The sequence below is a fragment of the Polypterus senegalus genome, chromosome 8 (assembly GCF_016835505.1).
Source record: "Polypterus senegalus isolate Bchr_013 chromosome 8, ASM1683550v1, whole genome shotgun sequence".
In the NCBI taxonomy this organism is placed as follows: Eukaryota; Metazoa; Chordata; class Cladistia; order Polypteriformes; family Polypteridae; genus Polypterus; species Polypterus senegalus.
Window position 1 is genome coordinate 105,696,757 of NC_053161.1, and position 25,499 is coordinate 105,722,255.

A 25,499-nucleotide genomic window follows, 5' to 3' on the forward strand; every position below is an offset into this window, starting at 1 on the left:
ACCTGGCATTTTGTGTCTCTTGAAACTCTAAACATTTTAAATTTTGGGTTTAAGATTGATTTCCTCTCTATCAGATTATTATTTGTAAGTTTTTATTGAAGACTGATTGGTTTATTTTATAACTTCTTCAAAGTGTATCCTTAACCCTAGTTTTACACTATTCGCATCAGCATCAGTTCTTATTCATAGGAGAGGAGAGTGTTGTGAGGATTAATCTGTGGGTGTAAAAATGGATGGCAAGAAGAAAGAAGAATCCTTTACACTCTACCTCAATACATGCAGTCTTTAAGTTTGCTTGCATGTGTCATATTTTAACTCCCCCAAGTGTTACTCTTCCTAGATAAATGTATTATGCCTATAGATACTGCATGATGACATTTAATAGGACAAATGAACTTTACTGCTCAGGGAAAAATGCACTCTGGTTTAATTCTAATCTTTGCTAATTTAATCAGATTTAGATCTTCATAGTCTTAAGAATTATAGACCAATTTCAAATTCACTTTGTCTTTCCAAGATTTTTATATAAGGTTTTAATCTTGTAGCTCAGATCTTATTTTCAAAACAGAAAATGCTAATTATAGATTATAGTTTGGCTTTCGCATAACAAAAATAACCTTAACTCATATTGTAAATGATAGTCTGTTTTCCTCCAATGTAGGGAATTTCAAAATCACTGGGCATTTAAAGAAAAATGCAGCTTTATACATTACTTATTAGGGTATTCTTCTACATAGATTTTCATTTGATTATTAGAAACTGATTTTTGATGTTTTGATTCATATTCATCAAATGATATGTTCAGATGTCTAAAGACTGTGTTACCTCATTCCCATTCTTAGTTAGATGTGGTGTATGTCATAGTTCAGTGTTTCTTTTCTTTATATTTTTCCATTAAGAGATTCAGTTCACTTACACAATATTAGTTTTCATTTTTATGTTGAGAATAGGTAGCTGTATTCATTTGCTAAATATGGTACTTCCTCTGATACAATATATCATTAATTTCCAGATTTAGTGAGCTATATACATTTTGCAGGGTGGTGGCACAGTAGGTGCTGCTCTGGTCTCATGAATTCAGCATTCTAACTTTGAATGTCACATCTCTTTGTTGTCTGTGTGGGGTTTGCGTGTTCTCCTTGTATCCATGAGAAATTTCTCCAGGTACTCCAGGGCCCAGTTGTTCAAACTATTTAATCGGGATAAAAATGATCTGGATTTTAAAATCCCTTGTTTTTCTATCCAGGATCTGGTAATTCATTTTACTTTCATGCTGGTTGTTCAAAGCAACACTTGATTGGATCACTGTTATCCAGATACAGAATATTCAAGATTACCAAATCCGGTTTACTAGTGCTTTAAATGGAACCCACAGTGTAGCCTACTGGTTATGTAAAGAACAACAGGCGGACCAAAGATACCAGTAGCCAAATGGCCATCATGTGTGTTACTTGGAAGAAACAGAAAACACCACAAGAAACAAATATTTTTCCATTTCATATAAACAGCCAGAATCCATTTCAATCTCACAAGAATAAATGAATGAATGACTGAAAGAATAATACAGGTATATTTCCCCACATATGCACTGTGGTTATTGTTATATAATTGTAAAACAGAAAAGTCCAAAAGTCAACAAAATATGGAACATTTGCAGTTCCTCACTGGTACAGAGACCAGCTCTTTCAATTTCTGCTTTTAGGAGTTGGATTTCCATTCTGACTTTACTTTGTTGTAGTTGGGTAAGGAGTTGTTGTTCCTTTGCCAGAAGAATCTGCACTTCTGCTCTTTCAGTTTCTCTTGTAAGAAGCACCTCATATGCAGAAGCACCTCATATGAGCCACCATCCAGTTTTGGAGAATGCTTACACTTTCTGTTTAAAGGTTTTGTGACAACAGCTGGCTCTATCTGTGAGGATCCACCTTCTTCCTCAACCACTTGACTGAGATTGAGGACAAATATGTTCTCTTCATTAGGAGAACCAGGCCCACCCTCCTCTGTAACTGTGGGCTCACCATCGACTTCAACACCATCAATTCCATGCAGAGCTTCTGATTTGTCACCACCAATAATGTCAAGGACAATGTCAGTATACTCACCCCTCTTGAAAAGCTTGTTACCCGTTGTGGGGTTTTTGGCCTCAGCAAGGTCCTTTGTTGCCATGGCTTTAAGGTTCTTCCATCTTAATATGACTTGTTATGTGGTCCTTTTCTGACCAGCCCCTATAGCATTCATATTCTTGGTGATGTCCTCCCAAATGTTCTGTTTGCATTTCTTGGTCACTTCGCTTCACTTTAATGAACTGAAGTGTCCTACTATGGAGGAATAATGGCACCTAACACCCTCCAACAGTGCATGGTTTTCTGCCACTGTGAAATTAGGCCCTTTTGAGTCCATGGTTCCATCTCTTTTGTGTAGCTAACACTGATTTTATAGGTCCTGTGCTTGATGGTAATTCAACACATGACAAACCAGTCAGCTCGTTGTTGGTTAATCAGTGTGTGACCAAATAAAATCACCAATTTCTTACAAACCTTGGTCATAGGTTTACAGAGGCATTGGCATGGCAGGTGTTGTTCATCACTACCACAGGTTGGGAAGATGAAAATACCATGAAAGAATGTATGCTGAGCATGCCAAACCACTTTCAAAATACACTACAGAGGAACTGTATGCCCATTTTCGCTTTGGGAGGGATGATATCAAGTACATTGCAGACCTTGTCAGGCCAAACTTACAGCACAAAACCAAAAGGAGTCATGCTCTGTCTGTGGAGGAACAGTACCTGATTGCACTGCGCTTTTATGCCTCTGGGACTTTCTACCAGGTTGTTGGTGACAATATGGGAGTGGACAAATCAACTGTTAGTAATGTGGTGAAAGCTGTCTCAATTGAATTGGCCAGTCTGGTCAATGAATTTGTTTCATTTCCCAAGGATGACCAGATGGCGCAAACTAAGAGAAGTTTCTTTCTTTTGGGGAACATGCCTAATACTATTGGTGTTATTGATTGTACTCATGTGCACATTCAAGGGCCGCATGGAAGGAAGTGGCAGTATGTAAACCGAAAAGGGAGGCACAGCATCAATGTCCAATTAGTGGCCAACGCTGACCTCATCATAACAAACTGTGTTGTCAAGTGGCCAGGGCCTGTCCATGATGCACTTATCCTGAGGGAGAGCGCACTATACAGAAAACTCTTATCCAACTCACCAAATGGCATAATATTGGGAGACAGTGCTTATCCACTCCTACCATGGCTGATGACCCCTTTTCCAGTTACAAACACACCTGAGCAGGCAGGCTTCAACTCTGCACATTGCAAAACAAGATACGCAATTGAGCGCTAAAATGGAGTCCTGAAGAGGCACTTTGCATGCCTTAATTACTTGCGGGTGGAACCCAAGGTGGCAGGCAATATAATGCTAGCCTGTATTGTCCTGCATAACATTGCCACCAGGTGTAATGTTCCTCTTGATGACATATATGATGGACCTGAGCCTGATGAAGTGTAACCAGAGCAACCTCCAATGTTCGCTCCAAATGAGGGCCAGACTGGACGTGTGATCAGGGATGCAATTGTAAGACATTACTTCTAACTGATGAATTGAGTAATAGTAATTGTCATTTTCATTAAAATACAATGGACAGTAGAGCTTTTTGAGCTTTGAGATTTTCTTTGAGTACTGATATTTCACAGGGATTTTTTTCCTATGACTATACCAAAAGGCTTCATGTCTTATTCCCTACTTTATTTACATTGTCACTCTCCTAGTTCAACAATTGTACAAAATATAAATAGATGTATACATCACCTGCAAACATAGCTTTTATGGTCAGTTTTCAAGTTTTATTTTATTGTGTGCCAGAAATCCACACTGAATCCACCTCTGTGTTGGGATCAGGATTATCCTGATTTTTGGGATCAAATGTGTCCCAATTCGTACACAAACCTTTGAACAACACAAAAGACTGTTTGATCCTGATTAAAACTGACATTAGATTAGGTGATCTGATCTGATTCCAGAATCCCTCTTTTCCCTTTGAACAACCCATTTTCAAGATTCAATCCAATCTGTTATCCCAAATCCCATTGGTTTACTTTTGAACAACTGGGCCCAGGTTATCTCCCACATGCCCAAAACAAATGCATGTTATGTTGATTGACAAATCTAAACTGGCCCTGTGTGATTCTGTGCCTGAGAGGGCCTTGTCATGAGGTGGCACCTCGTCTTAGACTAGTCTTTGCCCCATTAAACCCATGCAAAGACAATGAACTTGTTTAAGTGTGAGTAAGTTAAGTTATATTGCTATGTTATTTTATTGCATATTGCTTTGCTGGTGGTGTTTCAACATTATGTTTTGTGTTTGTTTTATTTTATGTCAAGTTGTGTTATATTTTAATTATACAGCACTTATAATTAGTGCGTATCATGTTGGTCCTATAAGTGGAAGTGTGACTTTATAAAAATAAATTGATATGAATGAAACTGCTAGTATAAAACTATTTCAAACCACTGTGAATGTTCATATAAAGGAGTTCAAGTATAGCACAGAATGGCCAGGAAAACATAACCAGTTATTTTAATCTCATGATTATATAGTAAGAGCACTTACAAGTACTTACCTGGGCTAAAGATAAAGATTCCAAAAGTACTCCCAGCTCTGTCTGATGCACATGCCAAACTGGATAATCTTGATTACACCCTTCATAAATTATAAGATACATATAATAAGAAGCTTAGCTGGAAATTGATAAAGTACAAAATATGAAAAATTACATTATAAAATACTATCTAAACCTTGTCACTGTAAACGTTTTCATCCATTTTACTAGCCAATTTATCATCATCTTCTGTTATAGGGAACATGCGGAAACTGTTCCTAGGTAGGATGCCAGTCTTTCACAGCGCACTCTCTTATCTTGGGGATGGTCAAGGAAACCAGAAAATTGGATGAAAGTCCATGTAGACACAGGTTTATGTGGAAACTCCAAAAAAGAAAGTGTTCAGGTGGCATTTAAACCCAAGACTCTGGAGTCATGAAGTGCTAGTACTAACCACTGTGCCACCAGGACCTCACCAACATAATGATGTCAATCCATCCATCCATCCACTTCTGCTTATCCGAGATCGGGTTGCGGGGGCAGCAGCTTGAGCAGAGATGCCCAGACTTCCCTCTCCCTGGCCACTTCTTCTAGCTCTTCCAGGGGAATCCTGAGGCATTCCCAGGCCAGCTGAGAGACATAGTCCCTCCAGCGTGTCCTGGGTCTTCCCCGGGGCCTCCTCTCGGTTAGACATGCTCGGAACACCTCACCAGGGAGTTGTCCAGGAGGCATCCTGATCAGATACTCTGAGCCCCTCCCGAATGACTGAGCTTCTTACCTTATATTTAAGGGAAAGCCCAGACACCTTGCGGAGGAAACTCATTTCAGCTGTTTGTAATCGCGATCTCGTTCTTTCGGTCAGTACCCTCAGCTCATGACCATAGGTGAGGGTAGGAATGTAGATCGACTAGTAAATTGAGAGCTTTGCCTTACGGCTCAGCTCCTTTTTCACCACAACAGACTGATGCACAGCCTGCATCATTGCGGACACCGCACCGATCCGCCTGTCAATCTCCCGCTCCATTCTTCTCTCACTCGCGAACAAGACCCTGAGATACTTGAACTCCTCCATTTGGGGCAGGATCTCACCCCCAACCCTGAGAGGGCACTCCATCCTTTTCCGGCTGAGGACCATGGTCTTGGATTTGGAGGTGCTGATTCCCATCCCAGCCGCTTTACACTCAGCTGCGAACTGATCCAGAGAGACCTGAAGATCAAGGCTTGATGTAGCAAACAGGACAATATCATCTGCAAAAAACAGTGACCCAATCCTGAGTCTACTAAACTGGACCCCCTCAATGCCCTGGCTGCGCCTAGAAATTCTGTCCATAAAAGTTATGAACAGAATCAGTGACAAAGGGCAGCCCTGGCGGAGTCCAACTCTCACCAGAAACGGGTTTGACTTACTGCTGGCAATGCGGACCAAGCTCTGACACTGGTTGTTCAGGGACCAAACAGCCCTTATCAGGGGGTCCGGTACCCTATACTCCTGGAGCACCCCCACAAGATTCCCCGAGGGACACGGTCAAACGCCTTTTTCATGTCCACAAAATACATGTACACTGGTTGGGCAAACTCCATGCACCCTCCAGGACCCTGCTAAGGGTGTAGAGCTGGTCCACTGTTCCGCGACTAGGATGAAAACCACACTGTTCCTCCTGAATCCGAGGTTCGACTATCTGACGGACCCTGCTCTCCAGGGGCCTCATGTATAAACGGTGCGTACGCACAGAAATGTTGCGTAAGAACTTTTCCACTGTGTACAGTTGGAGGAAGAGAGCCGGTTTAAGAAGCAAGTAGTGATTCACACACATAGAGCATACAGAAGATCAAATACAAAACAAAGCATTTAACGTGCTACTTTAATTACGATGCGATTTGAGAAACTGGTTAATTAAACGATTTTAAGATGAAGTTTTATGATGTTCTACTTTAATGACAAAATAAACTACGTGATTAAAGTGGAAATGTCGAGATTGAAGTTGAGATTTCATGCTTTTTCCCCACTGTGTGCCTTTTTTTCTCTGTACCCTAATAAGCTTTCATATGACACTCAGAAAGTGGGCTACAACTCGCCTTTTCACGGCGACTTTGATATGTGACTTCTTTTTTATTTCCGGCACTGTGCGATTTTGTGAACGTGATCTTTCAAGTTTCTCCAACACGCTATGTCACTCGATCAACTTCCTTTTGTTGATTAAACCACGGTTTATTTAAACAAATAGTATGTTTTTCCTTTGCCTCCACTTGGTATTCGCTGAAATTCTTATATTTTCCCCCATGCTTTTCCCATTGTCTTTTCACAGAAGGCTGAGCTTAAGGGTGATTTATATTGATTTGCATATTCAAAGAGGCGTAATTCTGGGAGGAGTTGGGGCGTTACATAAAGCGCGTCCACGAGCGTTACTTTTCACGCTGATCGGGATTTATATAGGGGAAGAACGTGGAAGTTGGAGTACGCACAGATTCCTGCATCTGGATTTTTCTGTGCGTAAGCACATTACGGCTTTTGTGCTTACGCCATGTTATAGTGTGAGTTCTACGCACGGCGTTATACACGAGGCCCCAGGACCCCTGAATAGACTTTTCCAGGGAGGCTGAGGAGTGTGATCCCTCTGTGGTTGGAACACACCCTCTGGTTCCCCTTCTTAAAGAGGGGGACCACCACTCCGGTCTGCCAATACAGAGGCATTGTCCCCGATGTCCATGCGATGTTGCAGAGGCGTGTCAACCAAGACAGTCCTACAACATAATGACGTCTGGCATTTTAATGTGTTTAGTAAAGGAGGCAGGTTTATTTTTTACTTTTGTGCCTGTAAAATAAACCACTTGTTAAAATGCTTCAATTATTAAAGAAATTAGATGGTGTGCTTTAAAATAACTTGAATGAAGAAATTTCAGTAACTGAAGGAGGTTCTGGCCTTTCAATAAACATTGTCATTAATTGGTTAAACGTTCAGTTCTGTTTTATCTCTCTAACTTTAATCTGTTCATTTGCTTCTGGCTAGGTGTGCATAGCCTCACTCTCTACCTGCCAAAATATGCTTTGGTTTTCCTCTGCTAAGACTGCGGATTCCCTTTCCTTCATCTATGACAAATGTTGTCTTCCATGTCTGCTTGTGCAGTGTAAATAACAGGTAGCATCTCATTTGTGTTCTTTACCAGATTTAATTTTATGCAAACATTCTCAAAGTAATTTCTTCAAGGCACACAACTAATATATAACAAATGATCCGCTGTCATTATTCCCTGCATGTTAACTCAGGAAGATAGAGCTACTGTTCATGTATATGATAAAATTAAGGCTTTCTGACAATTCCACTCTAGTTAGGGAGAGAGAGGTTGGGAGGATGCTATAAAAATACTCTTCAACCCTAGGGTGCTCTAGGTTGCTTATCTCCTTGATACAATCCTGCAACCTTGATGAGAAATTCCATTTTAGTACTTTACTCCATACTCACAATCTTTTTGTCTGCTTTGGTAATTTCCTAGAGCTTATGGTCATATGGATGGTCATATGGATGAAGAGATAAAGTGAATATTCATCAAAGGCCTGAACTCCTGCTTCACCATCACCATCCACGGCACCCAGAGCTTCTATACTACACTAAATTGCAGTAATCTGTTGGTCAATCTCAAAATGCCTCTTTCCAATAGTTAATAACTAGATCCTATAGTGCTTAAATTCATCCATTTGAGACAGCTGCAGAGACCAATCTTCTGTTTTTTTTAAAAAGCAACTATGACTCAGATGCTGATTCTTCTGTTAATTGTATCACACTCACTAGTAAACTGATTCAATATGTGCTGGAGATCACAGTTGGATGAGGCCAAAAGGATACCATTAAGTACAAAAAGCATACATTCAATGATTATGTCCCCAAAATGGACACCCTTCAAATCTTGGCTGCACATGGAAGAGCCAAATATAACATACTGAAACACTGACTGGTGCTTCCCTCATGTACAGCAGAAGAAAGGCATCTGGGATTGCAGATTTTCAGAGACCAGACAAAGTAAGTGGCAAAAAAAAGAAGGTGAAGCCCTGGGGACAAAAAGGATGAGCAGCTGAAGAGGATGGGAGCTTCTAGACAAATTCAGGAGCTACAGTATACAACTTGCATTTCAGAACAGGTAATCCACGTAAAGGTAAGCATGTTTGGACCCACACGGTAATTGGATGGGAGACCATCTAGGATAAGCTTGGGTTGCTTCTATAAGAATTGTTAGTAAGGCCATCAGGGGGCACTTACTCTTTGGTCTGTGTGTTAATCTCAATGCCCCAGTGCAGTGATGGGGATACTGTACTGACAAAAATGGTACTGTCCTTTGAATGAAACATAAAACTGAGGACCTGGCTATCTGTGGTCATAAACGATCTCTAGCCATTTTTCAAAGAAAGTTGACCATCACAGACCTGTTCATTATGCCCCCCTTAATCATCCCTTAATTGCCTATCTCTCTCACCACTAGCTAATGTGTACTGAGTAAGGCTGCCACAAAATGACTGCCATTGCATTACTCAGGTTGAAGTGGTTCCCCACACTGTGTAAAGTGCTTTGAGCAGTTAGAAAAGCACAATATAAATGAAATTAGTCATCATGCTAGGAGGAACGTAATAGAGGACGATAGAGAGCGGAAAACAGTGCAAGCTAGAGCAGTGAGTGAAACCGTATGCAGTTATGATTTTCTTGTTTTTATGGTATGCATGGGACTTTAACATCAGGTTGACAAGAGGGAAATACTGGTAGAGACTGCATTGAATTAATAGAGCAAGGTGCTCCAGCATCTACCAAAATGCTTATGTGGTTTCCTGTGAGGTTTCTTTATGGGAGGCTACAATATGATACTAGACAAATGGATTTGTAAAGTCCTACATGCACTTTAAATTCTTCATATTAGTGCAGAGTACTTTACTTCAACACATCCTTCTCTCCCTCTCTGCAAACACTTGGTGATTAACATTATTAAATGTTTTTGAGAATTTCAAACATCTGAAATGAATCCCCATGTAGCCTTTTCACCTTAACACTAAAGTTTTTTTTTTATTCCCCTAGTTTGTCAGAAAAGGACAGTTTTTTTGTCCACAGTTTCATGTGGGTGCTCTATTCTTTGTTGCCTCTATTGCTGCTATCCATAAAGTATTTTAGATGTGTGTAGTATTGCATATTGAGTCTCTTGCTGTCTCATGATGTCCCAGTCAGTCAGTGTGCACAATATAACCTAACATTTTATTTGCTGATTAACTGCTTCTCCAGACTGTCTTCGAGAACTGTCAATATAAACCCTAAAATACTTTCAGCATTTATTCCTGCATTTGTCTAATCCTTAATTATTTTCCCTAACGTTCCTTTTACCTTTTTGTGTTATTTTCCAACTGCTTGGTTTATTTTGAAGCTTCCCCAGGTCTAGTTGACTATGCTTGCTGCCTCCACGTATTTTATATTCCTACATGCTTGGTGTCATTTTCTTGCCAAGGGTAACCTAGCAACATCCTGTAACTTTAAGAATATTTGAAAATGCCCCTCCAATTTAATCCGGCGGGTATCCCCAAACTTTTCTTTTACTCAGCTTTTAACAAATACAAATATCCATCGCCAACTATTGCAGAAATATCAGTTTTAAGGTTTATCTTTAACTAATTAACATTTTACTTACTGCGAGGCAAAGAGGAACCTTTTGGTTTTCATACATATGGTAATTTACAATAATGTACACGATAAGAGGGGCGGAGAATCTGCATAGGCCCGCGAGAAAGAGAGGAAGAAAGAAAGAGGGAAGAGACAGACTGACACACTCGATCTGTAGTCGGCTGGGTGCGCGCATATGTGTGCGTGTGCTCGATAGGCGGTGTGGCGCAATCTCCTCCCACCCACCTCCCCGAAACAGAGCGGACAAGTTTGTCAGAAGTTGCTCCAGCACAGGAAGACGTCAATGAACGATGTGTGTGTTTTATTCCAGAGAACAGTCGCAACGCAGTGTCTCGTAGAAAAGTTGTGTTTTTTGGGCCATTTTAGCTCACAACCGGAGGACTTTGCAGCGGCTCTGACACAGACTGTTAAACGGACAAATAGTGCATTTGGCATTACTCGGGCACCGTGTGCTCTCTGTGAAAGCCTGCGCCCGTCACAGCTCCAGGAATGCAAAGAAGGGAGTGATAGTCAGAAGATGTACGAATAAAAAATGTCTGAGCAACGATCCAGTTTTCTTCACATCGGGGATATTGTCTCCCTGTACGCGGAAGGAACAGTAAATGGATTTATTAGCACGCTGGGGTAAGTTTGAAAGTGATTTTCTGGAGTGGATTTTGCTACCTGTGTTACATGTAATATGACAAGTAATAAACCGCAGATGTTGTTATCGACTTGGGCACACATGGCAAGAAAGCTCGATATTCCGTCGCAGGTTCAGAAATGTAGGAAGTGAGCAGCGTAAGAAGGTAGCTAAATAAAGGGCCCGTGAAGCCAAAGTAACGAGTTCAAAGCGTGACTTTTGTTTTCTGGAGGTGTGGGTAAGGGCAGCGCATGGCTCACAGGCTACACGCGAAAGATTTATTGCATCTAACTGTCCAGCCCGCTTTTGAGGTACTAATTTGCATATGCAAAAACTAAACAACATATGAAAAAGTGTCAGTGGCCTTCCGCAAGAAATGCTTTATTCGATAAGGACACAGTTACGGACAGAACATTCTTTTCCAGTACGAGTCAGACAACATCTTGGCAGCCACTTTTGTCGGTTTAAGCGTTATATTTTATACTTTCTATTACACGTTCGTATTTTGGTTAGTACCGGTGAACAAATCGTGTCATATCTGCCGATGGCAGGAATTAAATGTCCAGGTGTAGGTCCTCACACTGGCCTTTCGAATTTCTTGACTTCGGTATCTTCCCTTTGTTTTTAATTAACATAGGTTTTATAATATTTTTAAGTTTACGATGTTGATAGTGAACTGCTTAATAGGAGTGTATGAACATAGACTTTAAAACCGAACTTTAATTTTCAAGCGCAATCTGCCCATATTATTATGCCTAACAATCTCCCTCCGCTTTTCCTTAAGTAATAGTATTGACCCTTCTCTATTGAGTATTCAGAACCGAGCCACTAGGTATTTCATAAATTGATCATTTACTTGTGTGTTAGGATACATTATGTCTTAGATTTGTAATCGGTTTTAGTGCGTGATGTGTGGCTCTCATGTGGAATAAACCGTAGATGCAATTTTTGAGGGAAATTGCAAAATTGGGTCCAGCAATGTAAAGGGCTAATGCCTTCCATTCACCCAGTGGTAGTCGAATAGGCTCTGCCAAACCTCCATATGACAGTAAACTGGAATAAGTTGGTTTGGGAGTTATGTGTTATTAATTCTCCATCAGTCGGTAAACGTATGAGTAGGTTCACAGCAACCATCAGGCACAAGGCAGGATCGAATTCGAGTCCATTCGCAGAATGAATACACACACACCCACACATACACAGGTCTGACGATTCCATTACAGTTGTCACTGTCTGTGTGGGGTTTTGTCTGGTTATCCTGGCTTGCCTCTCAACGATTTATAGATTACTTTGTTTACCCTGTGATGAACTAACACATTCCTGACTTGCAGTTGATGCTACTGGGATTGGCACCAGTCCCTTGGAACATACAAAATGGACTAAACGGGTTGGAGAAATAAGTGTATAGGTTCAATAAAAGAATGGAGTGATACAGTATAATGAAATAATCACTTCTTGAACATTTTGTTGCAGGATTTTTGTTTTTCTTTAAAACGTGACATCATTAACAACAATATGTGTATTTCAAGTTCTTCCTTTGTGTTTATTTTGACACTGTTTTGCACTGCATGCAACAAAAGCTGGAAGGTATTGCAGGTGATGTGAGAAATTCACACTTGATTAGCAAAACAGTGCCAGAAATAACCACGTTATGCCATCCTTTTAAAAGAATAACCCATCCAGAAATATATATATATTGTTCCTTACCACATGCACTTCTAGTGGTGGCCAAGAAAAACTTGTAATCTCACATTTTCATGGAGAAAGGACATACCATTTCTGAAAGAACAGGACAGTGGCAAACAATATGAAAAATATCCGTGGAAAATAGGAAATAAAAAAAAAAAAAAATCTCATGTTACTCCTGTCATAAAATCCATATGTCGTTTATCTAGTCAAAATCTCTAGAGTGCAAAACGCATGCCTTTTTTGCTAGAATCCTGTAAAAGACTTTTTTTGAGTTGAAGGCAGGAACTAATGACCTACAAATGAGGGTCAAGTTAAGACCCACTGTTTTCCTTTTATCTGTAAATACTGTTATATTTTAAACAGTAATTATCTTTAAACCAGTAAAACCTTTAAATATGCAGTACTTGGTATTTATCATTTCATAAAGTATATGCACAAGACAAACGACTTGTGTAAATCCTCATGGTTTAAGTTTTAATTTAAAAGGTTCATCAGATGTCCTTTGTAGTGTGTGTGTGTGTTTGTATAATGGTAAAACGTCATGTATTTATGATCGTGTCATTAATATTAATCAAGACTGACATATAATGCTTTTAATAGTGAGCAAATACAGCTTTGATTATTGAATATTTGCTGAATTCAGAATATGACTTAACATTTAAATCTAAATAAGTCCTAAAATATTTCATTTTGATTTTTTTGTTTTTTTATCCATGATGAAGAAAGAGGAAACCATGATAAAGTCACTCCGAGTTACAAAAGCTTCTATATGATAGTCTGTTTGTATAATTTAACTTTGTGATTAGTTTTTAATTGACTTCATATTGTATAAACTCCATAAATTTTCATCTTCAGCTGGTAAATGATTTGCAGCAGTAAAGCACACATCTCTGTTGACTTATGAAATGTCATCATATCCATTTTTGTTCTTTGGTTCTCAGTCTGCCTTAAAATCAGTGTATGAAGCAGACTTCTGAATAAATAGGAGATGTTGCTAGTGTTTGCCTGGTGATCACATACCATTCTCTGCTTCTTGCATACAATGCATTCATGGCTGCTAAACATTTGGAAGGTGAATTTTTTTTTTCTTTTCAGCCATGTGTGCACACTTTGCCCCTTGTCTAATTGTATGTTTTGTGCATTAAATTTGTAATTTACTGGAGGTTCATTTCCTTCTGAATAACGAGGAGTAATCTACAATATTGTTGTGTTGATTTGGGGCTGACCAAGTTGAGGGTATTTGTACTTAAGGCAAATGTGCCATCTAATTTTTGTGGTGGTGGTAGGTAATAGATGATCTGGTACTTTCCTTTTAGACTGATTTGTTCTGTCCCATTACACTACCCATATGCTAGCTTTTGCCGTGGATTATTGAACTATCAAATACAGTGATGCACCAAAAAAATGAAGAACAAGTTTTCCCCTTGATATAATTAATACCATTAAACATAAACATGTGAATGAAGAGCTACGGGAGAAAGTGATAAGTAGTTTTGATGTCCTTAATAAAGTATTGAGTCAAAACATGAATGATGAACCGTTCTCTTTGGAGCACTACTTTACAGAGGAAGAGTGAGCTGCATGATAACAGTTAAGTGGTGGGTCAGAAGTTTTGCATGGCACTCTCAGGGTTAGAAAGGTTGCCAAGTCCTGAATATCAGTTTGTGCTACTGGTATCATGAATCATAATGAATCATTTTAAATGAATATACTCCACCTATAATGATATATTTACCCGATATAGTTTGCAGATGTTGCTAAAAAAAAATGTAAACTCATGATTTTATGGTGACCCATTCAGTCCAGCAGCAGATGATGTGTAAAACCCTCATGGGGGGAAAAAGGAAAAAAAAAAAAAAAAAGGTCATGTAACTCATGTCACACAATCCACATGTCAGTTATTCATTCATATGCTCAAAATGTGCAACTACAAGCATTTTTAGCTGAAATATTATGAATAGTTCCAAAAGGCTTGGTTTGCATGATAAACCAGAAAGATGCATTCCCATAGTACTGTGTGTTTGAATTAAAGACAGGACTCTTGACCTACAGTAAGAATGAAGGGAAGAGGTGGAACTGTGTTGTAAATCAGTTCTGCCTGTAAGTTTTGCTAATCAAGATAAGCTAACCATTCAAATTTATGAAAAGGCGTATCGTGTAACTGAATTGCAGAAACAGACCAGTAAAATACTGCAGCTTTACATAAAACTTCTGGAGTAACTTAATGCCAGAAATTAGTTCAGATAAAACAAGTAACCATTCATTTATAATCGAATGTCAGCTTTTTGCATTTGAGTAAGACCCTTTTTTTAATTCAAATTAGGGTCAGGGTTAGGATATAAAACTTTTTGAATGGTGTATTCCTTTAATCCAGTGTTTCTTAAAGTATGGGTTGAATGGGTTATGTGATGTCTGAACTTGTGTTGTGCTGAGTTGTAAATTAGCTCAGTACTGTTTTAGAAATTTGTGGTAACTTAGATACTTTGTGAATTTCCCCTTGGGGATTAATATACTCCAGCAGCAGCATACTGATAAAACCAATATTAAAAAAAGAGTGATCAAAATGCAGTTCAAGTTAAAAATGCAAGGTGGAGAGTGCAAGGCAGGTATAACAGTCAATATCATTGTATAATGTGAACGTTTACCCCCCCCAGGTGGAATTGAAGAGTTGCATAGTGTGGGGGAGGAACGATCTCCTCAGTCTGTCAGTGGAGCAGGATAGAGACAGCAGTCTGTCGCTGTTTTGCAGAATGCCTTGCCTTCCAGACAAAGATGTTGGTGATTCTCCAGTGGGGGAAAATATGCTTGGTGGATTCTCAAAGAGGGATGGATCCCCTGGGTGATGCTACTAAGTGATTACGGGTGCAAAGACACACAAGAGGCAAAATTCTGTCATGATTTAAAAAAAAAATGTTTAAGAACCGCTGCTTTAATTAATAAATAGGTAGCTGTAGTTTTTGAGATTATTCTTTTGGGTACATTTATGACCAAAAGGAAGGAAAATAGTTTCTAGGCAGTTATGGATGCTTTAGTGCCAGCACAATTCTAAAATAAGTCGTGCTAGTTTGTTAGGTTGGTAACATTACTCGATTGTGTATGCTGTGGTATAGTAATTACCCATTGCCCAATTTTGTTTTACATTACACAGTTTCATCTCTCTTCCACATAGTTAATATCCTGGTTATACTAGATATGCAGGAACTCTGTTTCACTTCAGAATACTTTTCTGAAAAATATGGCACCACCGAACTTTATTCATCAAACACTGTAAAATATATTTTGGTTTTTGGAGTTCTGGATAAGGATTTCAAGAGCTATATAGGAACTTTGGAAAAACTTTCAGTGTTTAACTACATTTATTCTTCAAGCTGTATTGGCTATGCTTAAACAATGTAGAATGTAAGTAGAATTTTGCTAAAATAAGTTGTTTAAAAATTGTAACCGTTTTATCTTGAGCACTTGTAATTTTGACATGCCCTCTAGGAAAGTCACAATACCAGACTTTTAGCATTTGATACTTGTACTTGATGCCTTTCAATGCACAAACTGAAATCCCATTCAGTGGCTTTTTATTAAAGTACCTCCATTATTGAAGTGAAGAAACAATATTGTGCCTTTTGTAATACAGTATAAAATATATAAATACTAACAGTTAAAACAACTTTAAAATACTGATCCAAGTAGTTACCCAACCACCACTTAAGTAAAGCAGTATTTGCATTAATAACTACCAAAATGCAATGCAAGGCTTGAATTTTAATGTGTGGCAAAAATGGGAATCCCCATGGGCAGTGTAACAACAAATGGGATTTATAATCTTGGTGGAATTTCAGCATAGGGTTACTGATTAAATAAATATGTCACAAACTACCTGGTTGATCTCAGCATGTGCACATTCCAAATTTATTCTCTGATCTTTTCTGTTAGTAACTGAAGCCTACTGCTTAAGATTTGTATAACAATGTTTGAACTTTTATATTTAATATATGTCCTGCTAAATTTAGTAAATTAAAAGTTAATTCCAGATATTTCTGTTTAAACCAGCGTCTTAAAGTTGTTTTTGTAACAACATGTTTTTAAAGTCTGGTTTGTCAGTGAACCAATTGGTTAGGTTTGCAATTTTTGTTGTTGTAAGATTTCCATCCATTATCTAACCCGCTGTATCCTAACACAGGGTCATGGGTGGTCTGCTGGAGCCAATCCCAGCCAACTCAGGGTGCAAGGCAGTAACAAACCCCGGGCAGGGCGCCAGTCCACCGCAGTATTGTAAGATTTACATTTGAAAAATTAGCTGGTTAAAAATATTACTTAAGATTAATATTTAACACATTAGTCAAATTAATACAAATTTCAAATGTCAGAAACCCTAATTTTCCATATCTGTCCTTCTATTTTTTTTTTTTTTTTTTAACTCATTTGTCCCATCTTTAAACCTTCCTGTTCTCAAATCAGACTTGTCAGTTTTTTGTGAATCCTTTATTTCAGAAGTCCTGTTAAACAGAGAGAACACCTTTATTTTGATGTTTTTCAAGGTTTCTTGTGTGAGTGATCAGACTTTATTTCTTATGCCTATGAGCAAATCCAGAATTTGAACCATCAGACTAGACTCTTATGTCTGAGACAACATGTCATCTTAGGGTTTAGGATCAACTCTCATCCACTTTCCCCTAAATTACTGCTTGTTTCAAACAATGCATGGTACTGTAATTTAATCAATGTGAGCAGCACATTATTCTCTGCTAGAATGTGTACTGTAAATGTTTTTTCTTTTCTACTGAATAGATTCAGATTGGAATTGCATTGAATAGTTAAACAGATGCTGTAGCATGTTGTTGATTACTCTGATCATTATGAAAAATGTAGAGTGTTGCAGCATGCTTATCTTAAAGTAGCTGAGTAGTGCTTTATCTCTATGTGACACCTTTAAAACTATCAAGTGTTAAAAGGTGTAATGGAGTGTATTTGTGACACTTAACAAAGTAAACAGTGGAAAGTGGCTTAGGTTTAGGGCATTATTTCATTATATTTTAATGTACTGTAATTGTGGGGAATGTTACTATTTTTCTGACCTCCCTCTCATTCATACATGTATTCTGTGTTGTTCCTACTGACCTTCATTCCTCTCCTCTCTAGAGCATATTTTCACCTCTCCTAGGTCCCCTTGACTTGCTCCCAACTCTCACTACAGATCAAAATGTCATCAGCAAACATCCTAGTTCATGGGGGACTCCTGTCTAATCTTGCAAACCTGTCCATCACCATTGCAAATAGGAAAGGGCTCAGAGCTATCCCTAATATAATACCACTTCTACCTTGAGCGTATCGTTACTCCTACCGCAGACCTCACCCCTGTCACACTTCTCTCTTAAATATCCTGTATCGCTCTTGCATACTTCTCTGCCACTTCCAGCTTCCTCATACAGTACTGCAACTCCTCTAAAGGCACCCTGTCATATGCTTTCTCCAGGTCCACAAGGACACAATGCAAGTCCTTCAGGCCTTCTCTATACTTCTCCATCAACACCCTCAGAGCAAACATTGCATCTGTGTTGCTCTTTCCTAGCATGAAACCATACTGCTGCTCACTAATCATCTCCTCGCCTCTTAACCTAGCATCTGCTACTCTTTCCCTTAACTTCATGCTGTGACTCATCAATTTTATCCCTCTGTAATTACTACAGTTCTGCACATCTCTCTTATTCTTAAAAATCAATACCAGTGTACTTCTCCATTCCTCAGTCATCCTCATTTTTCAAGATTGCATTAACACTAGAATTACCAAAGTCTACGAAAAAACTCGTAGATCTGGCCCACCTTAAAGCCGTTCACACTTCTCTGCCAGCTTCTTTTGTCCTGTAAATGTGCAAATTAAGACGAGCAGCAAGCAGCCGGCTATTCCATCCCCCACCATCGCAGAACGTTCACTAAGTTCTCCCAGCTCATGCCTTGATTGATTACCTGGGAGTGAAGTGGAGTTTTAGAGTGGAAATAATAGATCGTTATTTGGAACACGCGTTTCATGTTGGTTCCGTTTCTACTGTAATCTTTGTAAACACATTGTTAAAACAGAAACTTTTTCATATTTTAGTAATAAACGTTACAAAATGTAGGCATAAACTATAGAATGTGTAAAAGCATGAAGCCCAAACGTCAAATAAACACAAAAAGCTGAAGGATGTTAAAACAGCTTCTGTAGCGCAGTGGTAAGAGTTGCTGACTCCATGCAGTGGGCTGGCTGTGCTTTAGAGACCCGAGTTCAATTCCCCTCCTGGGGAGAGACTGTTTTTTTTTTTTCTTTTTAACATCAAAATGGACATAAAATTTATAAACTGGTATGCACTGTCAGTTAATGAGATCATTATTTTCATGTGGGATGCTCCTTTTAAAATATTGTTCAACATTTGAGACTACAATTAACATGAACAAGTGTCCTAACATAACTGTTATTTTTAAGATCTATAACACACACACAGACAGACAGACAGAGCACTGCGTAATAGAGAGACAGACAGGCAGAGAAGTCACTAGATACTGTATATAAATAAACACGGAAGGCACATGTACTGAAAGAAAAAAAAGATCAACATGTGCGTTGTTCCAACTGCACTGAATAAGCTGACGCGCTCTAACCCCTCCCCTCACTCTAAGTAACCGCGCAAGTACAGACGCAAACCAAGTGTAATCAAGTGTCGCCGGTTCAATCCCCACTCATTCCTATATTTGCCGTTTTCAGTAGTAAGCTGCTCTTTGTGTTAATATTATACAGTACACACATACACTTGGTTTGCGTCTGTACTTGTGCTGATACTTAGAGTCAGATCGGGGGTGGGGTGTAGTTGGAACAACGCACATGTTGATCTTTTTTTTCTTTCAGAACATGTGCCTTCCCTGTTTATTCATATACAGTATCTAGTGACTTATCTGCCTGTCTGTCTCTCTATTACGCAGTGCTCTGTCTGTCTGTCTGTCTGTGTGTTATGGATCTTAAAAATAACAGTTGTAAGGACACTTGTTCATGTTAATTGTAGTCTCAGTTGTTAAATATTTTAAAAGGAGCATCCCACATGAAAATATAATGATCTCATTAACTGACAGTACATACCAGTTTATAAATTTTATGTCCGTTTGAGGTTAAAAAGAAAATACATTAAATCATTTATCAATCGACACACGCTGCACGCAGGCAAGCGGTCAGTGAGAGTGGAGATAAAGACGCTAGATAGATTGTATACAACAGGCAAAAATAGCGACCACTTGATAACAGTATTAGCTCTAGTAAATGAAAGCATGAATTAATCAACAGAAATAACCGCGACCGACATTTTAAATTTAACAATTTACTTAGGACAAAAAAAAAGAAAAACGCCCCAGCATGCGGAGAAGTGAGAACGGTTTAAAGGTGGGCCGGATCTATGAGTTTTTTCGTAGACTCTGGCAATTCTAGTGTTAAACAATCTGGTTAAAAACTCCACTGCCATCTCTCCTAAACACCTCCATTCTTCCACAGGTATATCATCTGGACCAACAGCCTTTCCATTCTTCATCCTCTTCATAGCTATCCTTACTTCCACCTTGCTAATCCATTGCACTTCATGATTCATCTAGCCTTCTCTCTCTCTTCATTCATTCATCAGCCTCTCAAAGTACTCTTTCCATCTGCTCAACACATACTCCTGCATCTGCATCTCTCTGATTATCCCACTTCTTTGACAACCTCTTCCTCTGTATACTCTGCTGTACTTCCCCATTCCACCACCAGGTTTACTTATCCACCTTCCTCTGTCCACATGTCACAGTAAGCACCCTTTTAGCTGTCATCCTTACTAGTCCTGCTGTAGTTGCCCAACTATCTTGCAACTTATCACTGCCACCCAGTGCCTGTCTTGCCTCCTTTCTGAACTCAACCTTGCAGTCTTCCTGTTTCAACTTCCAGTATTTGATTCTTGGCTCTGTCTTCACTCTCCTCCTCTTCTTGATATCCAATGTTATCCTACAGACCACCATCCTATGCTACCTAACTATGCTTTCCCCTGCCAACACTCTGCAGTCTCCTTCAGACTGATCCTCTTGCATAGGATATGATCTACCTGTGTGCATGTTCCCCAATTCTTTGTGGCTTGTGTTCCTCCCTCTTCTTAAAATAAGTATTCGCCTCAGCCATGTCCAGCCTTTTCGCAAAATCCACTATCATCTGACCTTCCGCATTCCTGTCCTTGACACCATACCTACCCATTGCCTCCTCATCTCCTCTGTTCCTTTTACCAGCATGTCCACTGAAATCTGCTCCAATCACCACTCCTCCACCAATTCATCCAGTTCACTCCAGAAATCTTCTTTCTCATCCATTGCACACCCAACTCGCAGAGCATATGCACTAACAACATTCATCATTACATCTTCAGTTTCCAGATATGTAATCATCATTTTGTCCAACACTCTCTTCACCTCCTAAGCACTCTTAACATACTGTTTCTTCAGAATAACCCCTACCCCATTTCTCCTCCCAACCACACCATGGTGGAAAAATTTTAACCTGCCTCCGAAACACCTGGCTTTACTCCCCTTCCATCTAGTCTCTTGCTTGCACAATATATCAACCTTCCTTCTCTCCACCATATCCGCTAACTCTCTCCCCTTACCAGTCATATTGCCAACATTTAAAGTTCCTACCTCACTTTGGCTCGCTTTATCTTTTGCTTCTCCACATGCCTCTGGACAAGCTTCCCCCCTCTTCTCCTTCTTCTGCCAACAGCAGCCCAATTACACCCAGCACCCTGCTGGCTATCTGTGCTGATGGTGGCTGTTGTTAACCCGGGACTCGACTGATCCGGTATAGAAAACTGTATTGTTGTCCTCATAATGATCTGACAAAATTTTACACAGGACACCCTTCCTGGGGTAACCTGCCCCGTTTATCCGGGCTTGGGACTGGCATGAAGAAACATACTGGTTTGTGTATCCCCTATGTTTTCATATATTGTAAACAGAGTGCAGTTGTGTGCTAGTAATATTTTGTGTCAATTTCATAAAACTCTGCAAACTCTGCCCTCCCATTTATTTTGAGGTTCTTCTGTGCACATGGTTTTGCATTTTCTTTTATAATTAGAATCACTTTGTTGGGATGTCTCTCCCCTTTTGTGCAGTAAACAAATGTTGACATCTCTTAAATAAAATACCCACCAATCAGCCACAACATTTAAATCAGTTGTCTGTTGTTGCATAGGTCCCCGTCATGCTGCCCAAACAGCTCTGCCTGTTGAGGCATGGATTCCAAAAAGACCTCTGATGGTGTACTGTGGTATCTGGCACCAAGACGTTAGCAGCAGGTCCCTTAAATCCTGAAAGTTGCCTCCATGGATTGGACTTGTTTTTCCAGCACATTCCACAGATGCTCGATCGGATTGAGATCTGAGGAATTTAGAGGCCACTGCAACACCTTGAACTCCTTGTAATGTTCTTCAAACCATTTCTGAAAAATGTTTGCAGTGTGGCAGGGAGCATATTCCTGCTGAAAGAGGCCACTGCTATCGGGGAATACCATTCTATGATGGGGTGTATGTGGTCTGCAACAGTCTTTAGGTAGATGGTATGTATTAATGCAACGTCCAACATGAATGCAAGAGCATTACACTTGCCAGTTTTTCCTGCTTCTATCACATCACCTTCAAGAACTGTCTGTTCACTTGTTGCCTTATACAGTATATCCCATCCCTTGACAGATGCCATTGTAATCAGATAATCAATGTTATTCACTTCCACTGTCAATGGTTTTATTGTTGGGGATGAGTATATTGGCTGTGTATATTTTATTGTATTTTAATGGTTTTCACTGCACAAATTTGGAAAAGTGTTCAGCATGATGTGGGAATAATTGTTATTTATATTTATATTTTTTGAGGCACATTGACTGTGAAAATATTTCTGCTAGACTGGTGCTAAGTTTTCTCTTTGCAGGATCTGTGATACAATGATATGCTCAAAATACTATAAGTCATAGTTTTTTTTGTTTGTTTATGCAGTATCATTTTGCTGCCAGTATTAAAAAGGGCAGTTCTTAAAAGGTGGTGTTTATTTTGAACCTGCTCCTCCTAGTATATGATAGCATGGTGAACATAGAGCTTTTAAATTTATGCACTCTTAACAACGCTTGGCATGAATTAGATGAGGTCCAAGAGCTGTGAATTGGTACTTGGTACCAACTCATGGCTACTTAATTTCTGTCCTAACACTAGAATTACCATAACCAACAAAAAAACGAGTAAATCTGGTCCACCTTAAATCCCTTTGCACCTCTCTGTCAGTGTCTTTTGTCTTCTAAATGTGTCTAAGCCCAAGCAGCCTGCTATACCATCCCCCCCTCCGCCTCAGAACGGGCAAGAAGTTCTCCCAGTTCCTGCTTTGAGTGGGAGTGACTGGGAGTGGGCTACGCAGAATTGTAAGGGGAAATAATTTGAAGTGTGTTTTGTGTCTGCAACAATCTATGTAAACACATTGTTAAAGTAATAAATAACAAAATGTAGACGTGTAATGTGTGAAGGCTGATGTCCAAATATCAAATAAACACTTTCACAAAAGGTGCAAGTACAATACTACAGTTTCTGTGGTGCTATGGTTAGAACTGCCGATTTATAATCCAGAGGTCATGAGTTTGAAACCAGCTCCCGGGCATATTTACCATTTAGAGTAGTGAGCTGCTCTTATTGTTAATATTATACAATAAAAACATACAGTGGAACCTCGGTTCACGACTATAATTTGTTCCAGAACTTTGGTCGTAAACCGAGTTGGTCGTGAACCGAAGCAGTTTCCCCCATAGGGTTGTATGTAAATACAATTAATCCGTTCCAGACCGTACAAACTGTATGTAAATATATGTAAAGGTTAAGCACAAATATAGTTAATTACACCATAGAATGCACAGTGTAATAGTAAACTAATGTAAAAAAAATTTAATAAAACTGATACAAAACACCCAGGCTCACTGCTCAGCTACACGAGCTGGCTTGCTCTCTCTCTCTCTCTCTCTCTCTCTCTCTCTGTAGCACACACACCACCAAAGCCCCTCCCTCCCTTTCTCCCTCAGCTACAGGAGCAGGCTGGCTCACACGCTCTTTCTCTCTTTCTCTGTAGCGCGCGTGCGCGCACACACACACACACACACACACCACCCACCCCCTATCCCCCCCCATCCCTTCCCTGTCAGCTGCCTGCTGGCTCTCTCTCTGCGCTTGCTTGTGCAGCATTTTTTTTAAAATGAGTTTTAAGCACAGCGGAAAAAAGGAACATTAGAACAAATCCGAATTGCATGCAAAAACCAACGACAAGCAACCAAAAAAGTAAGATTGCAGGAGATCACGCTATTAACCTTAAAGCCCGATCGCTGTAAACACTTTTTTTAAAATGAGTTTTAAGCACAGCGGAAAAAAGGAAAATTTTGAAAAAGAGAAAAGTAACATTGCAACAATTCATGCTACAAACTGAAAAATTAACTTTTGAAAAATCCGTAATACAAAAACCACCAAGAAAACTAACCTTGCATGAGTCGAGTTCTGGCATGAAGTGTTTTCCTTCAGGTGTTTTCTCTCTTGTGACTTCTTGGGTTTCTGGTGCTTTTAGCTGGTGGGAGTGAAAGCCTCATGCAGCCATTCCAAAAACAAAGTTCTTGTGACCCAACCCTTCATGTTTGCTGGCAGTCTGGCTTTGTTTACATTGTGCTGCTTGAAAGCAGGAGGGTTCTCAGATTGGTAAATAAGTAAACTGGTAAACTGTTTTTCCACCTCTTGTAATTTCTTTCTTTACTTCGATTTCAATTTTCTTCAAAACTTTCTTCTCACCACTCTTCACTTGCTTAGAAGCCAATGGAAGGAGAACAATGAACCGAGTTCTTGCATCCACGCGGCTCGCTTTCTCTCTCTCTCTCAGCCTGCCTGTGGTGGGGGGATGGTGCGCTTGCACGTACAGCCTGCAGATAGGCAGGCAAACACATGCAGCAATCTCCTCCTCCCCCTCCCCAGCAGGCACCTGGAATTGGGGGGGATGGTTTGCCTGCCTATCCGCAGGCAGTAAGTGCGAGCCAACACGTGCAGCAATCTACTCCCCCTCCCCAGCAGGCACGTGGCTCTCTCTCTCTCTCTCTCTCTCTCTCGCTCGCTCGCTCGCTCGCTCAGCTCAGGGAAGGGAAGGGAAACTGGCTTGTTCGTGAACCGAGGCAAAAGTTTGGCGAGCTTTTTGGTCGTGAACCGAGGTTCCACTGTACATTTGATTTTTGTCTATAACAGCCAGTGTAAAATTATAGTACTTGTGAAAATGAGCATTTTTTTTTTCCACTTTTACTCTCTCAGTCACGATCACGATACAAAATCCCCCCCCGCCCCAGATCTGACATGGTTACTTTTTATCTGAAACTGGGAATAACTGTAGATGTGAGTAGTGTTTTGAGACAATCGAACTGGAAATTCTCTGACCTTGAGGGATAAAAGCTGACACACAAAAGCTGGTGAATCTGCCTTCTTTGTATCTCACCGTCACTTGAATTTTTTTTTATTCAGTTTTATTGAGTGTTCCTGCTCATGCTGAATTAGTATGCACCTTATGGTCTATGATGTCAAAGCCGCACTGACAGAAAAACAGAGACATAGATATATATAATATTTGAAATAACTCCTTTTATGACGTGTATAGTACATTTTGGAAAACTCTGTGGCACTGATTCAACATTATTTATATTCATTCGCATAATATCTTGTGCTTGTAATCAGCGACTGCATTTGTTTTTTTTTTTTTTTTTAAAACGATCTTGCCAGGGTCCACTTTTGGGTGCATGGGGTTGTTTCTTTTGTACTCCAGGACATGCAGAGGAAAGAATAGTACAGAGAGGTCAGTTTTGCACCATAGGCAATCATCAGATTCAAATGTTAACAGTTCCCACACAA

At 39.7% G+C, this 25,499-nt stretch overlaps 2 protein-coding genes across 3 annotated transcripts in view; both read left to right on the top strand.

The window, feature by feature from the left end:
* Positions 1-2,620: 2,620 nt before the first annotated feature.
* Positions 2,621-3,349, top strand: LOC120534579 (putative nuclease HARBI1). The gene has a single exon (XM_039762172.1). It carries the CDS (start codon positions 2,621-2,623, stop codon positions 3,347-3,349), a length of 729 nt encoding a protein of 242 aa, XP_039618106.1.
* Positions 3,350-10,411: 7,062 nt separating this feature from the next.
* The window catches only part of itpr2 (inositol 1,4,5-trisphosphate receptor, type 2), a 583,413-nt gene continuing 568,325 nt past the window's right edge, over positions 10,412-25,499 (top strand). Inside the window, exon 1 of one of the 2 annotated variants that reach the window (XM_039761551.1) lies at positions 10,412-10,880. In XM_039761551.1, the coding sequence (XP_039617485.1) occupies positions 10,789-10,880 (92 nt within the window). In that variant the 5' untranslated portion in view covers positions 10,412-10,788. The remainder of the gene's footprint in view (positions 10,881-25,499) is intronic. The other variant, XM_039761550.1, reaches the window with a different exon arrangement.

Coding starts and splice junctions, on each gene's coding strand:
- LOC120534579 (XM_039762172.1), top strand. CDS start 2,621: ATGTATGCTGAGCATGCCAAACCACTTTCAAAATACACTACAGAGGAA.